The 12,297-nt window shown below is 41.5% G+C and overlaps 1 protein-coding gene and 1 long non-coding RNA gene across 4 annotated transcripts; both read left to right on the top strand.

Moving 5' to 3' along the window:
• The first annotated feature begins 6 nt into the window (after nucleotides 1-6).
• On the top strand, nucleotides 7-596 carry LOC130535372 (uncharacterized). The gene is made up of 3 exons (XR_008953098.1): nucleotides 7-186; nucleotides 253-299; nucleotides 381-596. It is a non-coding gene; the product is annotated as an uncharacterized LOC130535372 (long non-coding RNA).
• Nucleotides 597-2,693: 2,097 nt separating this feature from the next.
• On the top strand, nucleotides 2,694-9,696 carry LOC130535212 (WAP, Kazal, immunoglobulin, Kunitz and NTR domain-containing protein 2-like). 3 transcript variants are annotated; one of them, XM_057050141.1, is made up of 6 exons: nucleotides 7,062-7,128; nucleotides 7,224-7,793; nucleotides 7,880-8,209; nucleotides 8,293-8,389; nucleotides 8,810-8,888; nucleotides 8,985-9,696. In XM_057050141.1, exons 2-6 carry the CDS (start codon nucleotides 7,694-7,696, stop codon nucleotides 9,054-9,056), a joined length of 678 nt encoding a protein of 225 aa, XP_056906121.1. In that variant the 5' UTR covers nucleotides 7,062-7,128; nucleotides 7,224-7,693; the 3' UTR covers nucleotides 9,057-9,696. The 3 variants fall into 3 exon arrangements, with proteins under 3 accessions (XP_056906114.1, XP_056906124.1, XP_056906121.1); XM_057050134.1 differs by lacking the exons at nucleotides 7,880-8,209; nucleotides 8,293-8,389; nucleotides 8,810-8,888; nucleotides 8,985-9,696 and adding exons at nucleotides 2,694-2,931; nucleotides 3,018-3,347; nucleotides 3,431-3,527 and having other exon boundaries at nucleotides 7,068-7,128; nucleotides 7,224-7,547; XM_057050144.1 differs by lacking the exons at nucleotides 7,062-7,128; nucleotides 7,224-7,793; nucleotides 7,880-8,209; ... (1 more) ...; nucleotides 8,810-8,888; nucleotides 8,985-9,696 and adding exons at nucleotides 2,697-2,931; nucleotides 3,018-3,347; nucleotides 3,431-3,527; nucleotides 3,947-4,025; nucleotides 4,122-4,366.
• The last annotated feature ends 2,601 nt before the right edge of the window (nucleotides 9,697-12,297 follow it).

Raw genomic sequence — 12,297 nt, 5'->3', positions numbered from 1 at the left:
CCTCCTCTACCTGCAGGAGCAGCATTTAGGGGCAGGCTGATCTCTGGGAGCTGAGCCTCTGGCACTCCTGCAGCTCCTTCTGCCTAATTGGCTCCTACTTCAGCCTCTTTGTCTCTGGTGCCGGATTGTTCCACATGTTTCAGCATGTGGAACAATCCAGCCCACAGAAATCTCCAGCCCACAGAGGTCTCCAGCCCACAGAGATCTCCAGCCCACAGAGGTCTCTAGCCCACAGGTCTCCAGCCCACAAAGGTCTCCAGCCTTTCAACTCGTGTTATCCCTTGTTATTCTCCAGCGTAGTAAGTTTTGTCAGTGCCTTGTCACTGTTTTTCAGTTGTACTTTTTCCCGATGGTTTTTCCCATTTCATGGTGATTTTTAGTTCGCTTTTCTGTTGCTACTAGTGGTGGGCAAGTGAAGCTTCATGAAGCGCCGAGGCTTTCGTAACAATTGAGCCCAACAAGATTCAAAGCTTCAAGACTTCAGTGATGGTGACATCTGGTGGACAACTGAAGCCATAGCAACCCCTGAAGAGCACGACTGAAGCACTGGCGCTGTTTCAATCCCATGACACCAATAAAAGTTCATTGTGTGCTCATCCAGGCGTTTGGTTCATTCATACCAAATAATGATTATATCGTCTTTACAATAAAATATGCAGATGCTCGCTCCCTTACCCTAAAACACATTCAAGATTAACCTAAAGAATAAATGCAAATTATGTTAAGGGTTCAGTGTTGGTTTAGGGTTCATTGAACAATTTGAGATTTATTTAACAACTGTACTAAAAGTCCCTAACAGGATGAGAGATCCTTCCTACTTTGCAAATGATCATGGTGTTTGAATTCAGAAACATTGTTTTTGTGTGTGTGAAGTGTTTTTAAGGAAAACCTTTAAAGGTAATGGTTTGTCATTTGGGGGCTTGTATGTTTGATTTGGAATGATTATTCACAGAAGCAGACAAGTTATTTCCTCTTCACAGGTTTTTATTGAGAAATATCATTTTTTCTGCCGTTGCAGGCTTCAGTCTGCTCCTCTTCTGGCTGACCAGCTTCCCCAGCTTTGGAAAATATCCTTTCACAGGGAACAGATGATGCTGGGATGCACAGATACTTGCATGTAAGTTTCCACAGCGTAGGATTTAAAGTCTTTTGTGCCACCCAGTACTTCAAGGGATCCTCAGCTCTTGTCAGAATTTGTTCTTTCAAATATCTGTGACACAGACAGTAAGACAATGAATGACTGAATAAAAAAACTCATGTTTCAACACAACATCTACAATAAATAGACACACACATACATATATACAGTGTATATACGTATATATTTAGCTTACTGTCAGGATTTCCAGTGTTGACAGGGTCGTGATTGTCGTCATGCCGAGCACGCAAGTGTCTCAGCATAGATGATGTGTTGTTGCTGTGAGACAACTCTTGTGTGCATTGCAAACACCACACCTACAATCAATTGGAATTTTTAGACCCATTTAAAAATTAAAAATACAATTCAATTATGGAAACATAAAATGTGCTATGAACTGCATTATACCTTATTTGGTGCTATGAGATCAAAATGATCCCAAACTTTAGAATGTCACTTATTAGTGGTACTCTCCATGAAACTTGCCAAAATACTCTCACTCTCCAAATCTCTATCTCCGCACAACCCAACAACAATTTTGAAGCATAATAATGCTTCTGATATAGCTGGTATGCCATCAAACCACTCAAATCTGTCTCAGAATGCGTTGAAACTCCATGAGCCAATGACACGCACTGAAAGACTGAGCCAATGAAAGGCTTTGAAACATTTTGAAGCAATGAAGCGCGAAGCGAAACAGCGATGACGTTCGAAGCTTCAAACGTCATCGGTCACGTGACACCGGTGTTTCGCATCACTCACTCCGCTTCAGGAAGAGGGACACAAGCTCCAAAGCCTCGGTATCATTTGCCCATCACTAGTTGCTACTTCCTTAGAGTTTTTTGTTGTTACTTTATTCGATCCTTCATTCTGAGAACTGTCTCTCTTTGCATTTTTTGGCAATAAAGAACCTTTTGTTTTACACTCTGCATCTGGGTCCTGGCCTCCTTAACTCGAACGTAACATCCTCAATGTAACTAAGTGGACTATGCCTTGTGTGTTTGAGCCCTCCTTCAGCTGTCCCTCAGGTTTTCCCTGGCTGGGCTCGGTTCTCCTCAGGACCACCACTATGACAGCCCTTGGTGTGCCGATGGCATTCTGCAGGTTGTCTTGTGTGTTTGCTTAGTCTTCCAGCTGGCTGTGGTAGTAGGTTGTGCGCCCTCAGCGGGGCTCCTGGGCCTGGTGGCTCAACCTACAGAAACCCTGCCGTCTTCCTCCAGCTCTCCCAGCTCATCTTTGGTTCATCGTAAAAATAAGTCCTGGGTTTTTCTTTAATACTTGGTTTGGATCCTTCCTTCTGCTGCCTCCCTCTGATCCAGGTCATGCCACTACCGTCCCCCCCCCCCCCCCCCCCCCCCCCCCCAGCTCCTTCTCCATCCTTTGCCAGTTTGTTGTTGATCCCTTTTGTGCTATTGTCTCTCCAACCAACCAGTCACTCCTGGCCTCCTGCTTCAGTTCTGTTCTCCCTTCCACTCACCGCCCATCAGCCCTGACTCCCTTGTTGTGGAACAGAATAAACAACTTTTATTCATTATTTATAAAATATTGTTTCCCTCTTGTTTGTCAGCAACATGTTAAACATTGACCACAAGTGCTCTGGAAACTTTTACCGTCACGTGACTTGTGAGTCATAAGTTAAAATATCACTTCCTTTACTTAAAGAGTGTAGAATCCTTCAAAGGCTGAGTGAGAGATGCATTCTGACTTTGTCTCTCTGAGGAACAGCATGTTTCATCTGAACCCGGCAGCTCTGCTCTTCATTCTGCAGCTGTTCATGTGGAAAGTCTTTGCAGGTGCAGTAGAGATGATTGTCTGTGCTGTCTGTGTTCATCTGCATTTAATTTCAGGTTTACTGACTGGTTGTTTCCTTCACTCTTAGGGGTGATTCCACCTGACCAGAGAAATTTAACAGTGGTGAGAGGAGAAACTGTCACCCTCAACTGCAACGTAACTATGGAAAATATAAAACAAACTGAGTGGTATAAAGACAAAATAATCTTTAATTATCAACATTCGACAAAAAGCAAATTCTCAGATGTGCCTCTTGATCGATTACAAATGAACATTGACACTAATTCCCAGTCAACATTAAAGCTTCTGAATGCTCAGCCTGGTGATGCAGGATACTACAGTTGCACTGTAGCAGGTCTCACTGGTAGGAGGAGGATTGTGTGGAATTTACTTGTGTCTGAGGGACCTGAAGGTGAAGGTAGGCAGAGATGAAGACAGAGCTACTCATCTGTTTAAAGCTCTCACTGATGTTTTAATCCTTTCACACATGGTTTTGTGCAGAAGGCAGTTCTAACCCAGGGGGGAATTTTCTATATCTCCTCGTGTGTGTTCCTGCATTACTGGTGTGTGTCCTCGCTCTGACTGTCTGCCTCTGGAGGTGAGTCCATATGACAGCTTTCAGCTCTCCTGTGTGTCAGTCTTGCTGGAGGTGATGATAAATGAAGACGGTGTAGCAGCAGCGTTGGTGCATGAGGGCAGATTCAGTTGGGTCAGACGACTGATTTTGGCTTCATTGCAAGAAAAGAGCTGAGTCCTGTCCTGAAGTCTGGGCTCTCCTCTGTATTTATAGAGGTTGTTTGGCCTCTCCTTTAAATCAGAACTTTCACCACTGAGCTGGACCGCACACAACCCTGCTCAGCTCATTGTTCTTTTAACGGTTTCATCTCTATGTCGTCTGAAATCACTAATATATATTAATAGCAGTTAAAACCTCTATGTGAAGTCTGGAAAGTCATGCATCATCTTATTGTTAAAATAATCTGATCCTCATAATAATCATCATTGTCATATTCAAAGATGGACCAAAACCACAGAGCAGGACTTCTTCAGTAGCCAGACCCTAAATTATGTCCAGTCTCGTGCACCTGTGAGAGAGGTCAGAAGAACATTTATAATATAATTGTCACAAAATTGTAAAATATTTATTGTTTCTTTCTTTGGAGTCCTAAGTTTATTTCCAATGTGTGTCTAGATGGTTCCTCCACAGCACCAAAGTCACATCAAATACAGGCTGTTGTCCAAAGCAGAAGGCACCTGCCCCTGAAGAGGCCAACAGAAGATTCTTCTTTATAAACTTCATGAATTGGCAGGTTTTGAATTCAATGATTTTTAGTTATGCTTTTTAAAAATGGTGATTTGTGACTGTGATTCAACAGTTGATTTTCACGTGTTTGTATGACTAAACTGCATCACTCATAAATCACACTTTTGCTTTGATGTTGTCTCCATCTTTATGTACAGTAGAGAAAATCCCCCAATCCTCCATTTTCTCTGGGGTGCTCTCTTCCTCCTCTCGTCCTCGACCAGAGGCCTGGGAACTTGAGGCTGCTGCACCGTATCTTAGCTGTTCCCAGTGCTGCTCTCTTCTGGACAGAGATCTCAGATGTTCCTGGTGCTGGAGCCACTCACCCAGTTTGAAGGCCACATTCCCAACGACTCTGATCAATGGAGCCATTATTCATGTTTTATTGGGTTCTTTTTAAATGAGAACTCTCAGTGAGGGTAAGAGCAGAGTTATTAAGGCGATACTCCACTAAAAATGGTACACTGCTGAGAGGAGCGTGAAATGCCCTACTTATTGTCATAAATGATCAACAATATATTCACAAATTCTCCGATGTTATGTGGCTATTATTGAAAGATGGGGAATAAATTAAGTTTTATGTTTTCATCTGAAAAGACAAAAGTGATGTTCTTTACAAGAAGATGATTGGAGAGTGCAAGTTAAAGATGGATGGGAATGTGTTAGAAAGGTTCGAGAGTTTCCATTTCCTTGGTATTTACTTTGATCAGAGGCTGAGCTGGAGGGATCAGTCAGGTGGTAAATACATGTAAAAAAAAGTGGTGATATTTCTTTTCACTGATTTTATATCCATGACATAGTTTGATGAGGTCTTGAATAAACTATGGGAGCACAGTTTATGGAACACCAATCAGTACTAACTGGATAGATGGATATGATCCAGGCACGAACACTTGGAATGTGCCTGCCAACACTTCACCTGTGTTCACGCTCCAGGTGGAGGCAGGAGAAATGCCACTGTGGCTGAGGAGGAAGCAACGACCAGCTGATTACTGGATTAATTTAAGAGGTCAGCCTACTAAGGGAGTTCTACAAATCAGTTGGGAGAAAGAGAGAACAAAAAAGAGGAGTTTTGGCTTTAAAGGTGACAGAGTGGCAAGGATATGAGGGAGTTTGATTGGGTGTTTGAGGAAAAGGCAGCGGGGCCCAGTAGTCCTGTTTGGTTCTGTGAGAACTTGTCTGACAACAGAAATATCAATTAAAACTGTTAATTTTTGTGAAAATCAAACGATTCTTTGGAAGTTGGATAGTATTTGATGTCTATTGTCACTTTTGTCCTCTCAGAATTACACAGCAATTATTGGATTATATTTTTGGATGATATAAATCTTTAATCATGTTTCTGGACCCCGGCAGCCTCGGCCTATAGCAGCATAACCTAGATTTTAACCTAATAATTAGACGACCCCCTAAGTATGATCATTTGTCTGTCTAGGATAGTAACTGCAACTACAGAATTAGTGATGTTAAACTTTTTAAAAGAGGAAGCTTTTAAGTCTAAGTCTGAGTGTGGAACCTGTTATTATTCCACGAGTATCAAGATGGAGGCCTGACTCAAACCTGAATGTAATGATAACTGTCCCAGCTGGGAGTCCCCAGTAACCCTCTTCCTGGATACGTTCTTCCTGCTCTCTACGGGGGCTGAGCTGGGACACTTCATCCCAATGCTTCTGCTACTTCTTGTTCATCTCTGACTATATGTTTAATCTCATCTTTACTATATGTGACAGATTTTGATAGTTGTTCTTTTCTTGTTGCACTCTTGCCTTACCTACTCGACGTTTCATTGCCTGTAATTCCTCTGTGTGCTGGGACCTAAAGGATTTTAGCCTCTACTTCTGCTCTCTTTGTTCCTTGTAGCTTATGTGATATCTCCAATATTATATCTTGTCTAGATTCTGACTGGTTGTGTTTAATGCTGACCAATGCACTACCAGAATCTGACTCCACGAGGACATTACTTGGTCTGATTTCTCTTATCCAATACCATATAGAGTCCACTGGCTCACCTGTGTACACCGCTAAATATTCAGTGATTCATTGGATTTGGATGCATCCACGTATACTTTGATAAACTGGCTGTAGTCTTTATCTGTAAAAATACAGCTTTTGGAGCTGGTTCATGAAATCTTGCTGTTTTACAAATGTGTTCTGTGAAGTGTTATATATTTAAAAATCCAATTTTAAACGTGCAAAACACTTCACATTATTTGCAAGGTTTTAGCATGAATTTAACTTCATTCACTTCTGTCATCAGAGACTTTTGATTGTTTCACTTTTCTTTCTGGTGACTCCAGCGGTGTGTAGTTGTCTGTACCTTTGGTGTCATTTCTTGTCTCTGTAGGTGGTCGCACTCAAAACCACTGACCAGATCAGACTGGATGAAACAAGGTCAATGTGTTTGAAAAGAGAACTTGTCTGTAAAAAAGCCGACAGTTTTATCATAGTGGAGTAAAATAATCATGTGTAGACGTGCAAACCTGATCCGGAAGCATCAACACAAACTCAGTATTGCAACCAAAGGTGCATAAATACTCGGTTAAATTGAGTATTTGTTTAACCGCAAACATTGCATCTGTTTAGATGGTCAACATTAATTCTTCTAGGTTGTTTTTATGATGCTCATTTATCATGCAAAAAATGATATAAAGGGAAATATGAGGGAGAAATACTTTCTACTGTGATTTCCTGTGATTTGATTTGCTGATTAAATGGTTGCATTTGAGTCCATATGTGTGAAAAGTGAGTGTAGAATCAGCTGGAAACTCTGCAACTGTCTGTCCAGCAGTTAAGTGAATCACTAATAGATGGAATTGTCACTTTCTGTCTCTTCAGAAAACGCGTGTTGTCAAAGAATCCAGTAGAGGATCAGTTTGAACCTGGTTCAGGAGGGGAGGTCAGTGGTTATTCATATATTTTAGAAGCTTTAGTGCTTTACTTCTGTCCCTCAGGAAGCACGTACATTTAGTGTCATGTGTCTTGTCTCTGCAGGTGACCACAGAACCACAGATGAGAACAACCAGTTGGCCAGAGAACAGGAAGAGGAGTCGCTACGTGGAGAGGCTCAATTCAATCTACGGTCTATAGGCCTTCAGAACAGAACGGCCGTTTGAGGTGTTAAATACTAGTTACAAGTACAACGGTGGTTTTTCCTTTTCTGTCTTAAATATTTATGCTTTTCTGTATTTTGATTGAAATTCACACCAGTCACTCCTGGCCTCCTGCTTCAGTTCTGTTCTCCCTTCCACCGCCCATCAGCCCTGACTCCCTTGTTGTGGAACAGAAATAAACAACTTTTATTCATTATTTATAAAATATTGTTTCCCTCTTGTCAGCAACATGTTAAACATTGACCACAAGTGCTCTGGAAACTTTTACCGTCACGTGACTTGTGAGTCATAAGTTAAAATATCACTTCCTTTACTTAAAGAGTGTAGAATCCTTCAAAGGCTGAGTGAGAGATGCATTCTGACTTTGTCTCTCTGAGGAACAGCATGTTTCATCTGAACCAGGCAGCTCTGCTCTTCATTCTGCAGCTGTTCATGTGGAAAGTCTTTGCAGGTGCAGTAGAGATGATTGTCTGTGCTGTCTGTGTTCATCTGCATTTAATTTCAGGTTTACTGACTGGTTGTTTCCTTCACTCTTAGGGGTGATTCCACCTGACCAGAGAAATTTAACAGTGGTGAGAGGAGAAACTGTCACCCTCAACTGCAACGTAACTATGGAAAATATAAAACAAATCAACTGGCATAAAGACAAAATGATCTTTGCTTATCAACATTCGACAAAAAGGAATGTCTCATCTTTGCCTCATGATCGATTACAAATGAACATTGACACTAATTCCCAGTCAACATTAAAGCTTCTGAATGCTCAGCCTGATGATGCAGGATACTACAATTGCAGTGTAATAGGTCTCACTGGTATCAGGAGGATTGTGTGGAATTTACTTGTGTCTGAGGGACCTGAAGGTGAAGGTAGGCAGAGATGAAGACAGAGCTACTCATCTGTTTAAAGCTCTCACTGATGTTTTAATCCTTTCACACATGGTTTTGTGCAGAAGGCAGTTCTAACCCAGTGGGGAATTTTCTATATCTCCTCGTGTGTGTTCCTGCATTACTGGTGTGTGTCCTCGCTCTGACTGTCTGCCTCTGGAGGTGAGTCCATATGACAGCTTTCAGCTCTCCTGTGTGTCAGTCTTGCTGGAGGTGATGAAAAATGAAGACGGTGTAGCAGCAGCGTTGGTGCATGAGGGCAGATTCAGTTGGGTCAGACGACTGATTTTGGCTTCATTGCAAGAAAAGAGCCGAGTCGTGTCCTGAAGTCTGGGCTCTCCTCTGTATTTATAGAGGTTGTTTGGCCTCTCCTTTAAATCAGAACTTTCACCACTGAGCTGGACCGCACACAACCCTGCTCAGCTTATTGTTCTTTTAACGGTTTCATCTCTATGTCGTCTGAAATCACTAAATATATATTAATAGCAGTTAAAACCTCTATGCGAAGTCTGGAAAGTCATGCATCATCTTATTGTTAAAATAATCTGATCCTCATAATAATCATCATTGTCATATTCAAAGATGGACCAAAACCACAGAGCAGGACTTCTTCAGTAGCCAGACCCTAAATTATGTCCAGTCTCGTGCACCTGTGAGAGAGGTCAGAAGAACATTTATAATATAATTGTCACAAAATTGTAAAATATTTATTGTTTCTTTCTTTGGAGTCCTAAGTTTATTTCCAATGTGTGTCTAGATGGTTCCTCCACAGCACCAAAGTCACATCAAATACAGGCTGTTGTCCAAAGCAGAAGGCACCTGCCCCTGAAGAGGCCAACAGAAGATTCTTCTTTATAAACTTCATGAATTTGCATGTTTTGAATTCAATTATTTTTAGTTCTGCTTTTTAAAAATGGTGATTTGTGACTGTGATTCAACAGTTGATTTTCACGTGTTTCTATGACTAAACTGCATCACTCATAAATCACACTTTTGCTTTGATGTTGTCTCCATCTTTATGTACAGTAGAGAAAATCCCCCAATCCTCCATTTTCTCTGGGGTGCTCTCTTCCTCCTCTCGTCCTCGACCAGAGGCCTGGGAACTTGAGGCTGCTGCACCGTATCTTAGCTGTTCCCAGTGCTGCTCTCTTCTGGACAGAGATCTCAGATGTTCCTGGTGCTGGAGCCACTCACCCAGTTTGAAGGCCACATTCCCCACGACTCTGATCAATGGAGCAATTATTCATGTTTTATTGGGTTCTTTTTAAATGAGAACTCTCAGTGAGGGTAAGAGCAGAGTTATCAAGGCGATACTCCACTGAAAATGGTACACTGCTGAGGAGCGTGAAATGCCCTACTTATTGTCATAAATGATCAACAATATATTCACAAATACTCCGATGTTATGTGGCTATTATTGAAAGATGGGGAATAAATGAAGTTTTATGTTTTCATCTGAAAAGACAAAAGTGATGTTCTTTACAAGAAGATGATTGGAGAGTGCAATTTAAAGATGGATGGGAATGTGTTAGAAAGGCTTGAGAGTTTCCATTTCCTTGGTATTTACTTTGATCAGAGGCTGAGCTGGAGGGATCAGTCAGGTGGTAAATACATGTAAAAAAAAGTGGTGAGATTTCTTTTCACTGATTTTATATCCATGACATAGTTTGATGAGGTCTTGAATAAACTATGGGAGCACAGTTTATGGAACACCAATCAGTACTAACTGGATAGATGGATATGATCCAGGCACGAACACTTGGAATGTGCCTGCCAACACTTCACCTGTGTTCACGCTCCAGGTGGAGGCAGGAGAAATGCCACTGTGGCTGAGGAGGAAGCAACGACCAGCTGATTACTGGATTAATTTAAGAGGTCATCCTACTAAGGGAGTTCTACAAATCAGTTGGGAGAAAGAGAGAACAAAAAAGAGGAGTTTTGGGTTTAAAGGTGACAGAGTGGCAAGGATATGAGGGAGTTTGATTGGGTGTTTGAGGAAAAGGCAGCGGGCCCAGTAGTCCTGTTTGGTTCTGTGAGAGCTTGTCTGACAACAAAAATATCAATTAAAACTGTTAATTTTTGTGAAAATCAAACTATTCTTTGGAAGTTGGATAGTATTTGATGTCTATTGTCACTTTTGTCCTCTCATAATTACACAGCAATTATTGGATTATATTTTTAAATAGGATTGTGCTTCTTACATCTATTCATTTTCTTACATCCACATGTAGTGAGGTAATTCATAAAAAAGAGTGACAAAATAATATCACATAGTAATATCTGAAAACACGTTGTTATTATTATTGTTGTTGTTATTGTTGTTATTTCACTGCGTATCGAGGAGCACGTGAACCTCTCTGTCTGCGATCATAGGAAGTGACGTCACACAGACGAAGGCGTGACCTCCCCTGTACTGATACACAGAAGCACAAACCGAGAGAAGTTTCCTCCATGGTCGGTTGATTATGTGTTTTTTCCGCAACATCTTCATCATATTTGCGGTGGGCTTCCTGATGATCCTGGGAACAACTGTCGGAGGTATCAGCTTGTTATTTGCTATTGTGACTGTAGAAGCCATGAATGTAGGCCCACGATGTATTTTGGTAGAGATTAGGGGTTATTGTTTTGTGATGATGGAGATATAATTTGTTCTCATCGCGGATAGCGGGTCACATGGCGAGCTGGCGATATATGTGCACCCTCCCCGTTATCCCGAAAGGGGAAAAGCGGTTAAGAGGAGATTATTGTGACTCCAAACGCTTCTTCGTCATTGCTGAGTGAGAGAGCACTGCACCATCAACTCGAATGCGGAAACAAGAGACAGTTATATTTATTTCATTATTCCAGGTGAATTTATTACCTTCCTTCTTCCAAACCAGACCACTGACATGTGAACCCACACCCACCCACCTCGCAAACAAACATATATATCTGTTGCATTCTTTTCCCAGTTAGTCTGTGAATTTCTTTATTTTGGTCTAAATCATCGGTTCATAATGTTGCGGCGAGTCAGATGAATTTTCATGTCTTTGTGTCAACCGATTATGGTGGAATAAGGAAAAACTGTTGAATTTAATTCATGAGACATTTTCCATTTCAGCCTGTGTGTTGCTGATTAAATCAGATTTGAATGAGACTTTTATCTCTATCTTTCAGCCCCGTCTGTGGTTGGAAGGGACGTATCGGTCATTCAAGGAGAAACAGGTGTCTTATTGTGCAGTGTTGTGGACACCACAGACACTGTGTCTCTGATATCATGGGAGAGGCGCACGAGAGGTCACCCTCAGGATTCAAAATTTGCTACCATTACGCCAGAATCTGGACTAAATGGAGATGGTGACCGAGTCAAATTAATTGTGTTAAATTCAAATATAGGTACGTCTATTTGTATAAGAGAAAGCAAAATGTAACTTACTGGCCTCTTGTTTCAATATTGAGGTTTATTTTGATGCTTTCAGGATTGATGGCTCATGGCCAGAGTCGTCTGTCACTGTTAAAGATGGAAGACTTAAGTTCTTGACCATGGATGCATCCCTGAATGGCCTTTACCAGTGTGAGGCTTCTAACGAATACGGCTCAAAGTACGGCCGCCTGTATGTCCACAATAAAGCAGGTGAGCTTTGGTTTACAGTCTTTTACAGCTTTTATTTCCACTGTGGAGTTTCCATTTATTCTGTGTTTGACATGAACACAGCGGAGAACTCACCCAGGCCCTGAAGCTCATAGAGCTTTAGACAGTCTTTTACCCAGAAACATGACAGGAACTTTAAACAACATGCACTATTCCTGCTAATCTAGTTGACCATATCTACACACACTTGAATATTCCCAGAATTGGATGTAATTATTGTAAAAGTTGAGGTGGAAGTGACGTCCCTAAAGGGTGCAATACTGAAAAAAGCAACCTTTGGATCTGTGTGATCATCCTGCATATCTGGTACATGCTCTGGTTATCGTGCTTAATCAGAGCAACCTGAGATACGAGCTCCCCAGGTACAAACAGTTTATCAAATGCCCCACCAGAGCAGAGAACACGCTGGATCACTGTTACACCACAGTGAAGGACGCGT

Source organism: Takifugu flavidus, chromosome 1, assembly GCF_003711565.1.
Source record: "Takifugu flavidus isolate HTHZ2018 chromosome 1, ASM371156v2, whole genome shotgun sequence".
Taxonomy (NCBI): domain Eukaryota; kingdom Metazoa; phylum Chordata; class Actinopteri; order Tetraodontiformes; family Tetraodontidae; genus Takifugu; species Takifugu flavidus.
This window is presented reverse-complemented; position numbering and strand designations above follow the sequence as displayed.

Excerpts from the sequence above, each read along its gene's own strand:
- LOC130535212 (XM_057050134.1), top strand. The coding sequence starts at position 2,832 with ATGCATTCTGACTTTGTCTCTCTGAGGAACAGCATGTTTCATCTGAAC. Across the intron at positions 3,348-3,430 it reads TGAGGGACCTGAAGGTGAAG|AAGGCAGTTCTAACCCAGGG; the intron begins GTAGGCAGAGAT and ends GGTTTTGTGCAG. Across the intron at positions 3,528-7,067 it reads CTGACTGTCTGCCTCTGGAG|AAAACGCGTGTTGTCAAAGA; the intron begins GTGAGTCCATAT and ends CTGTCTCTTCAG.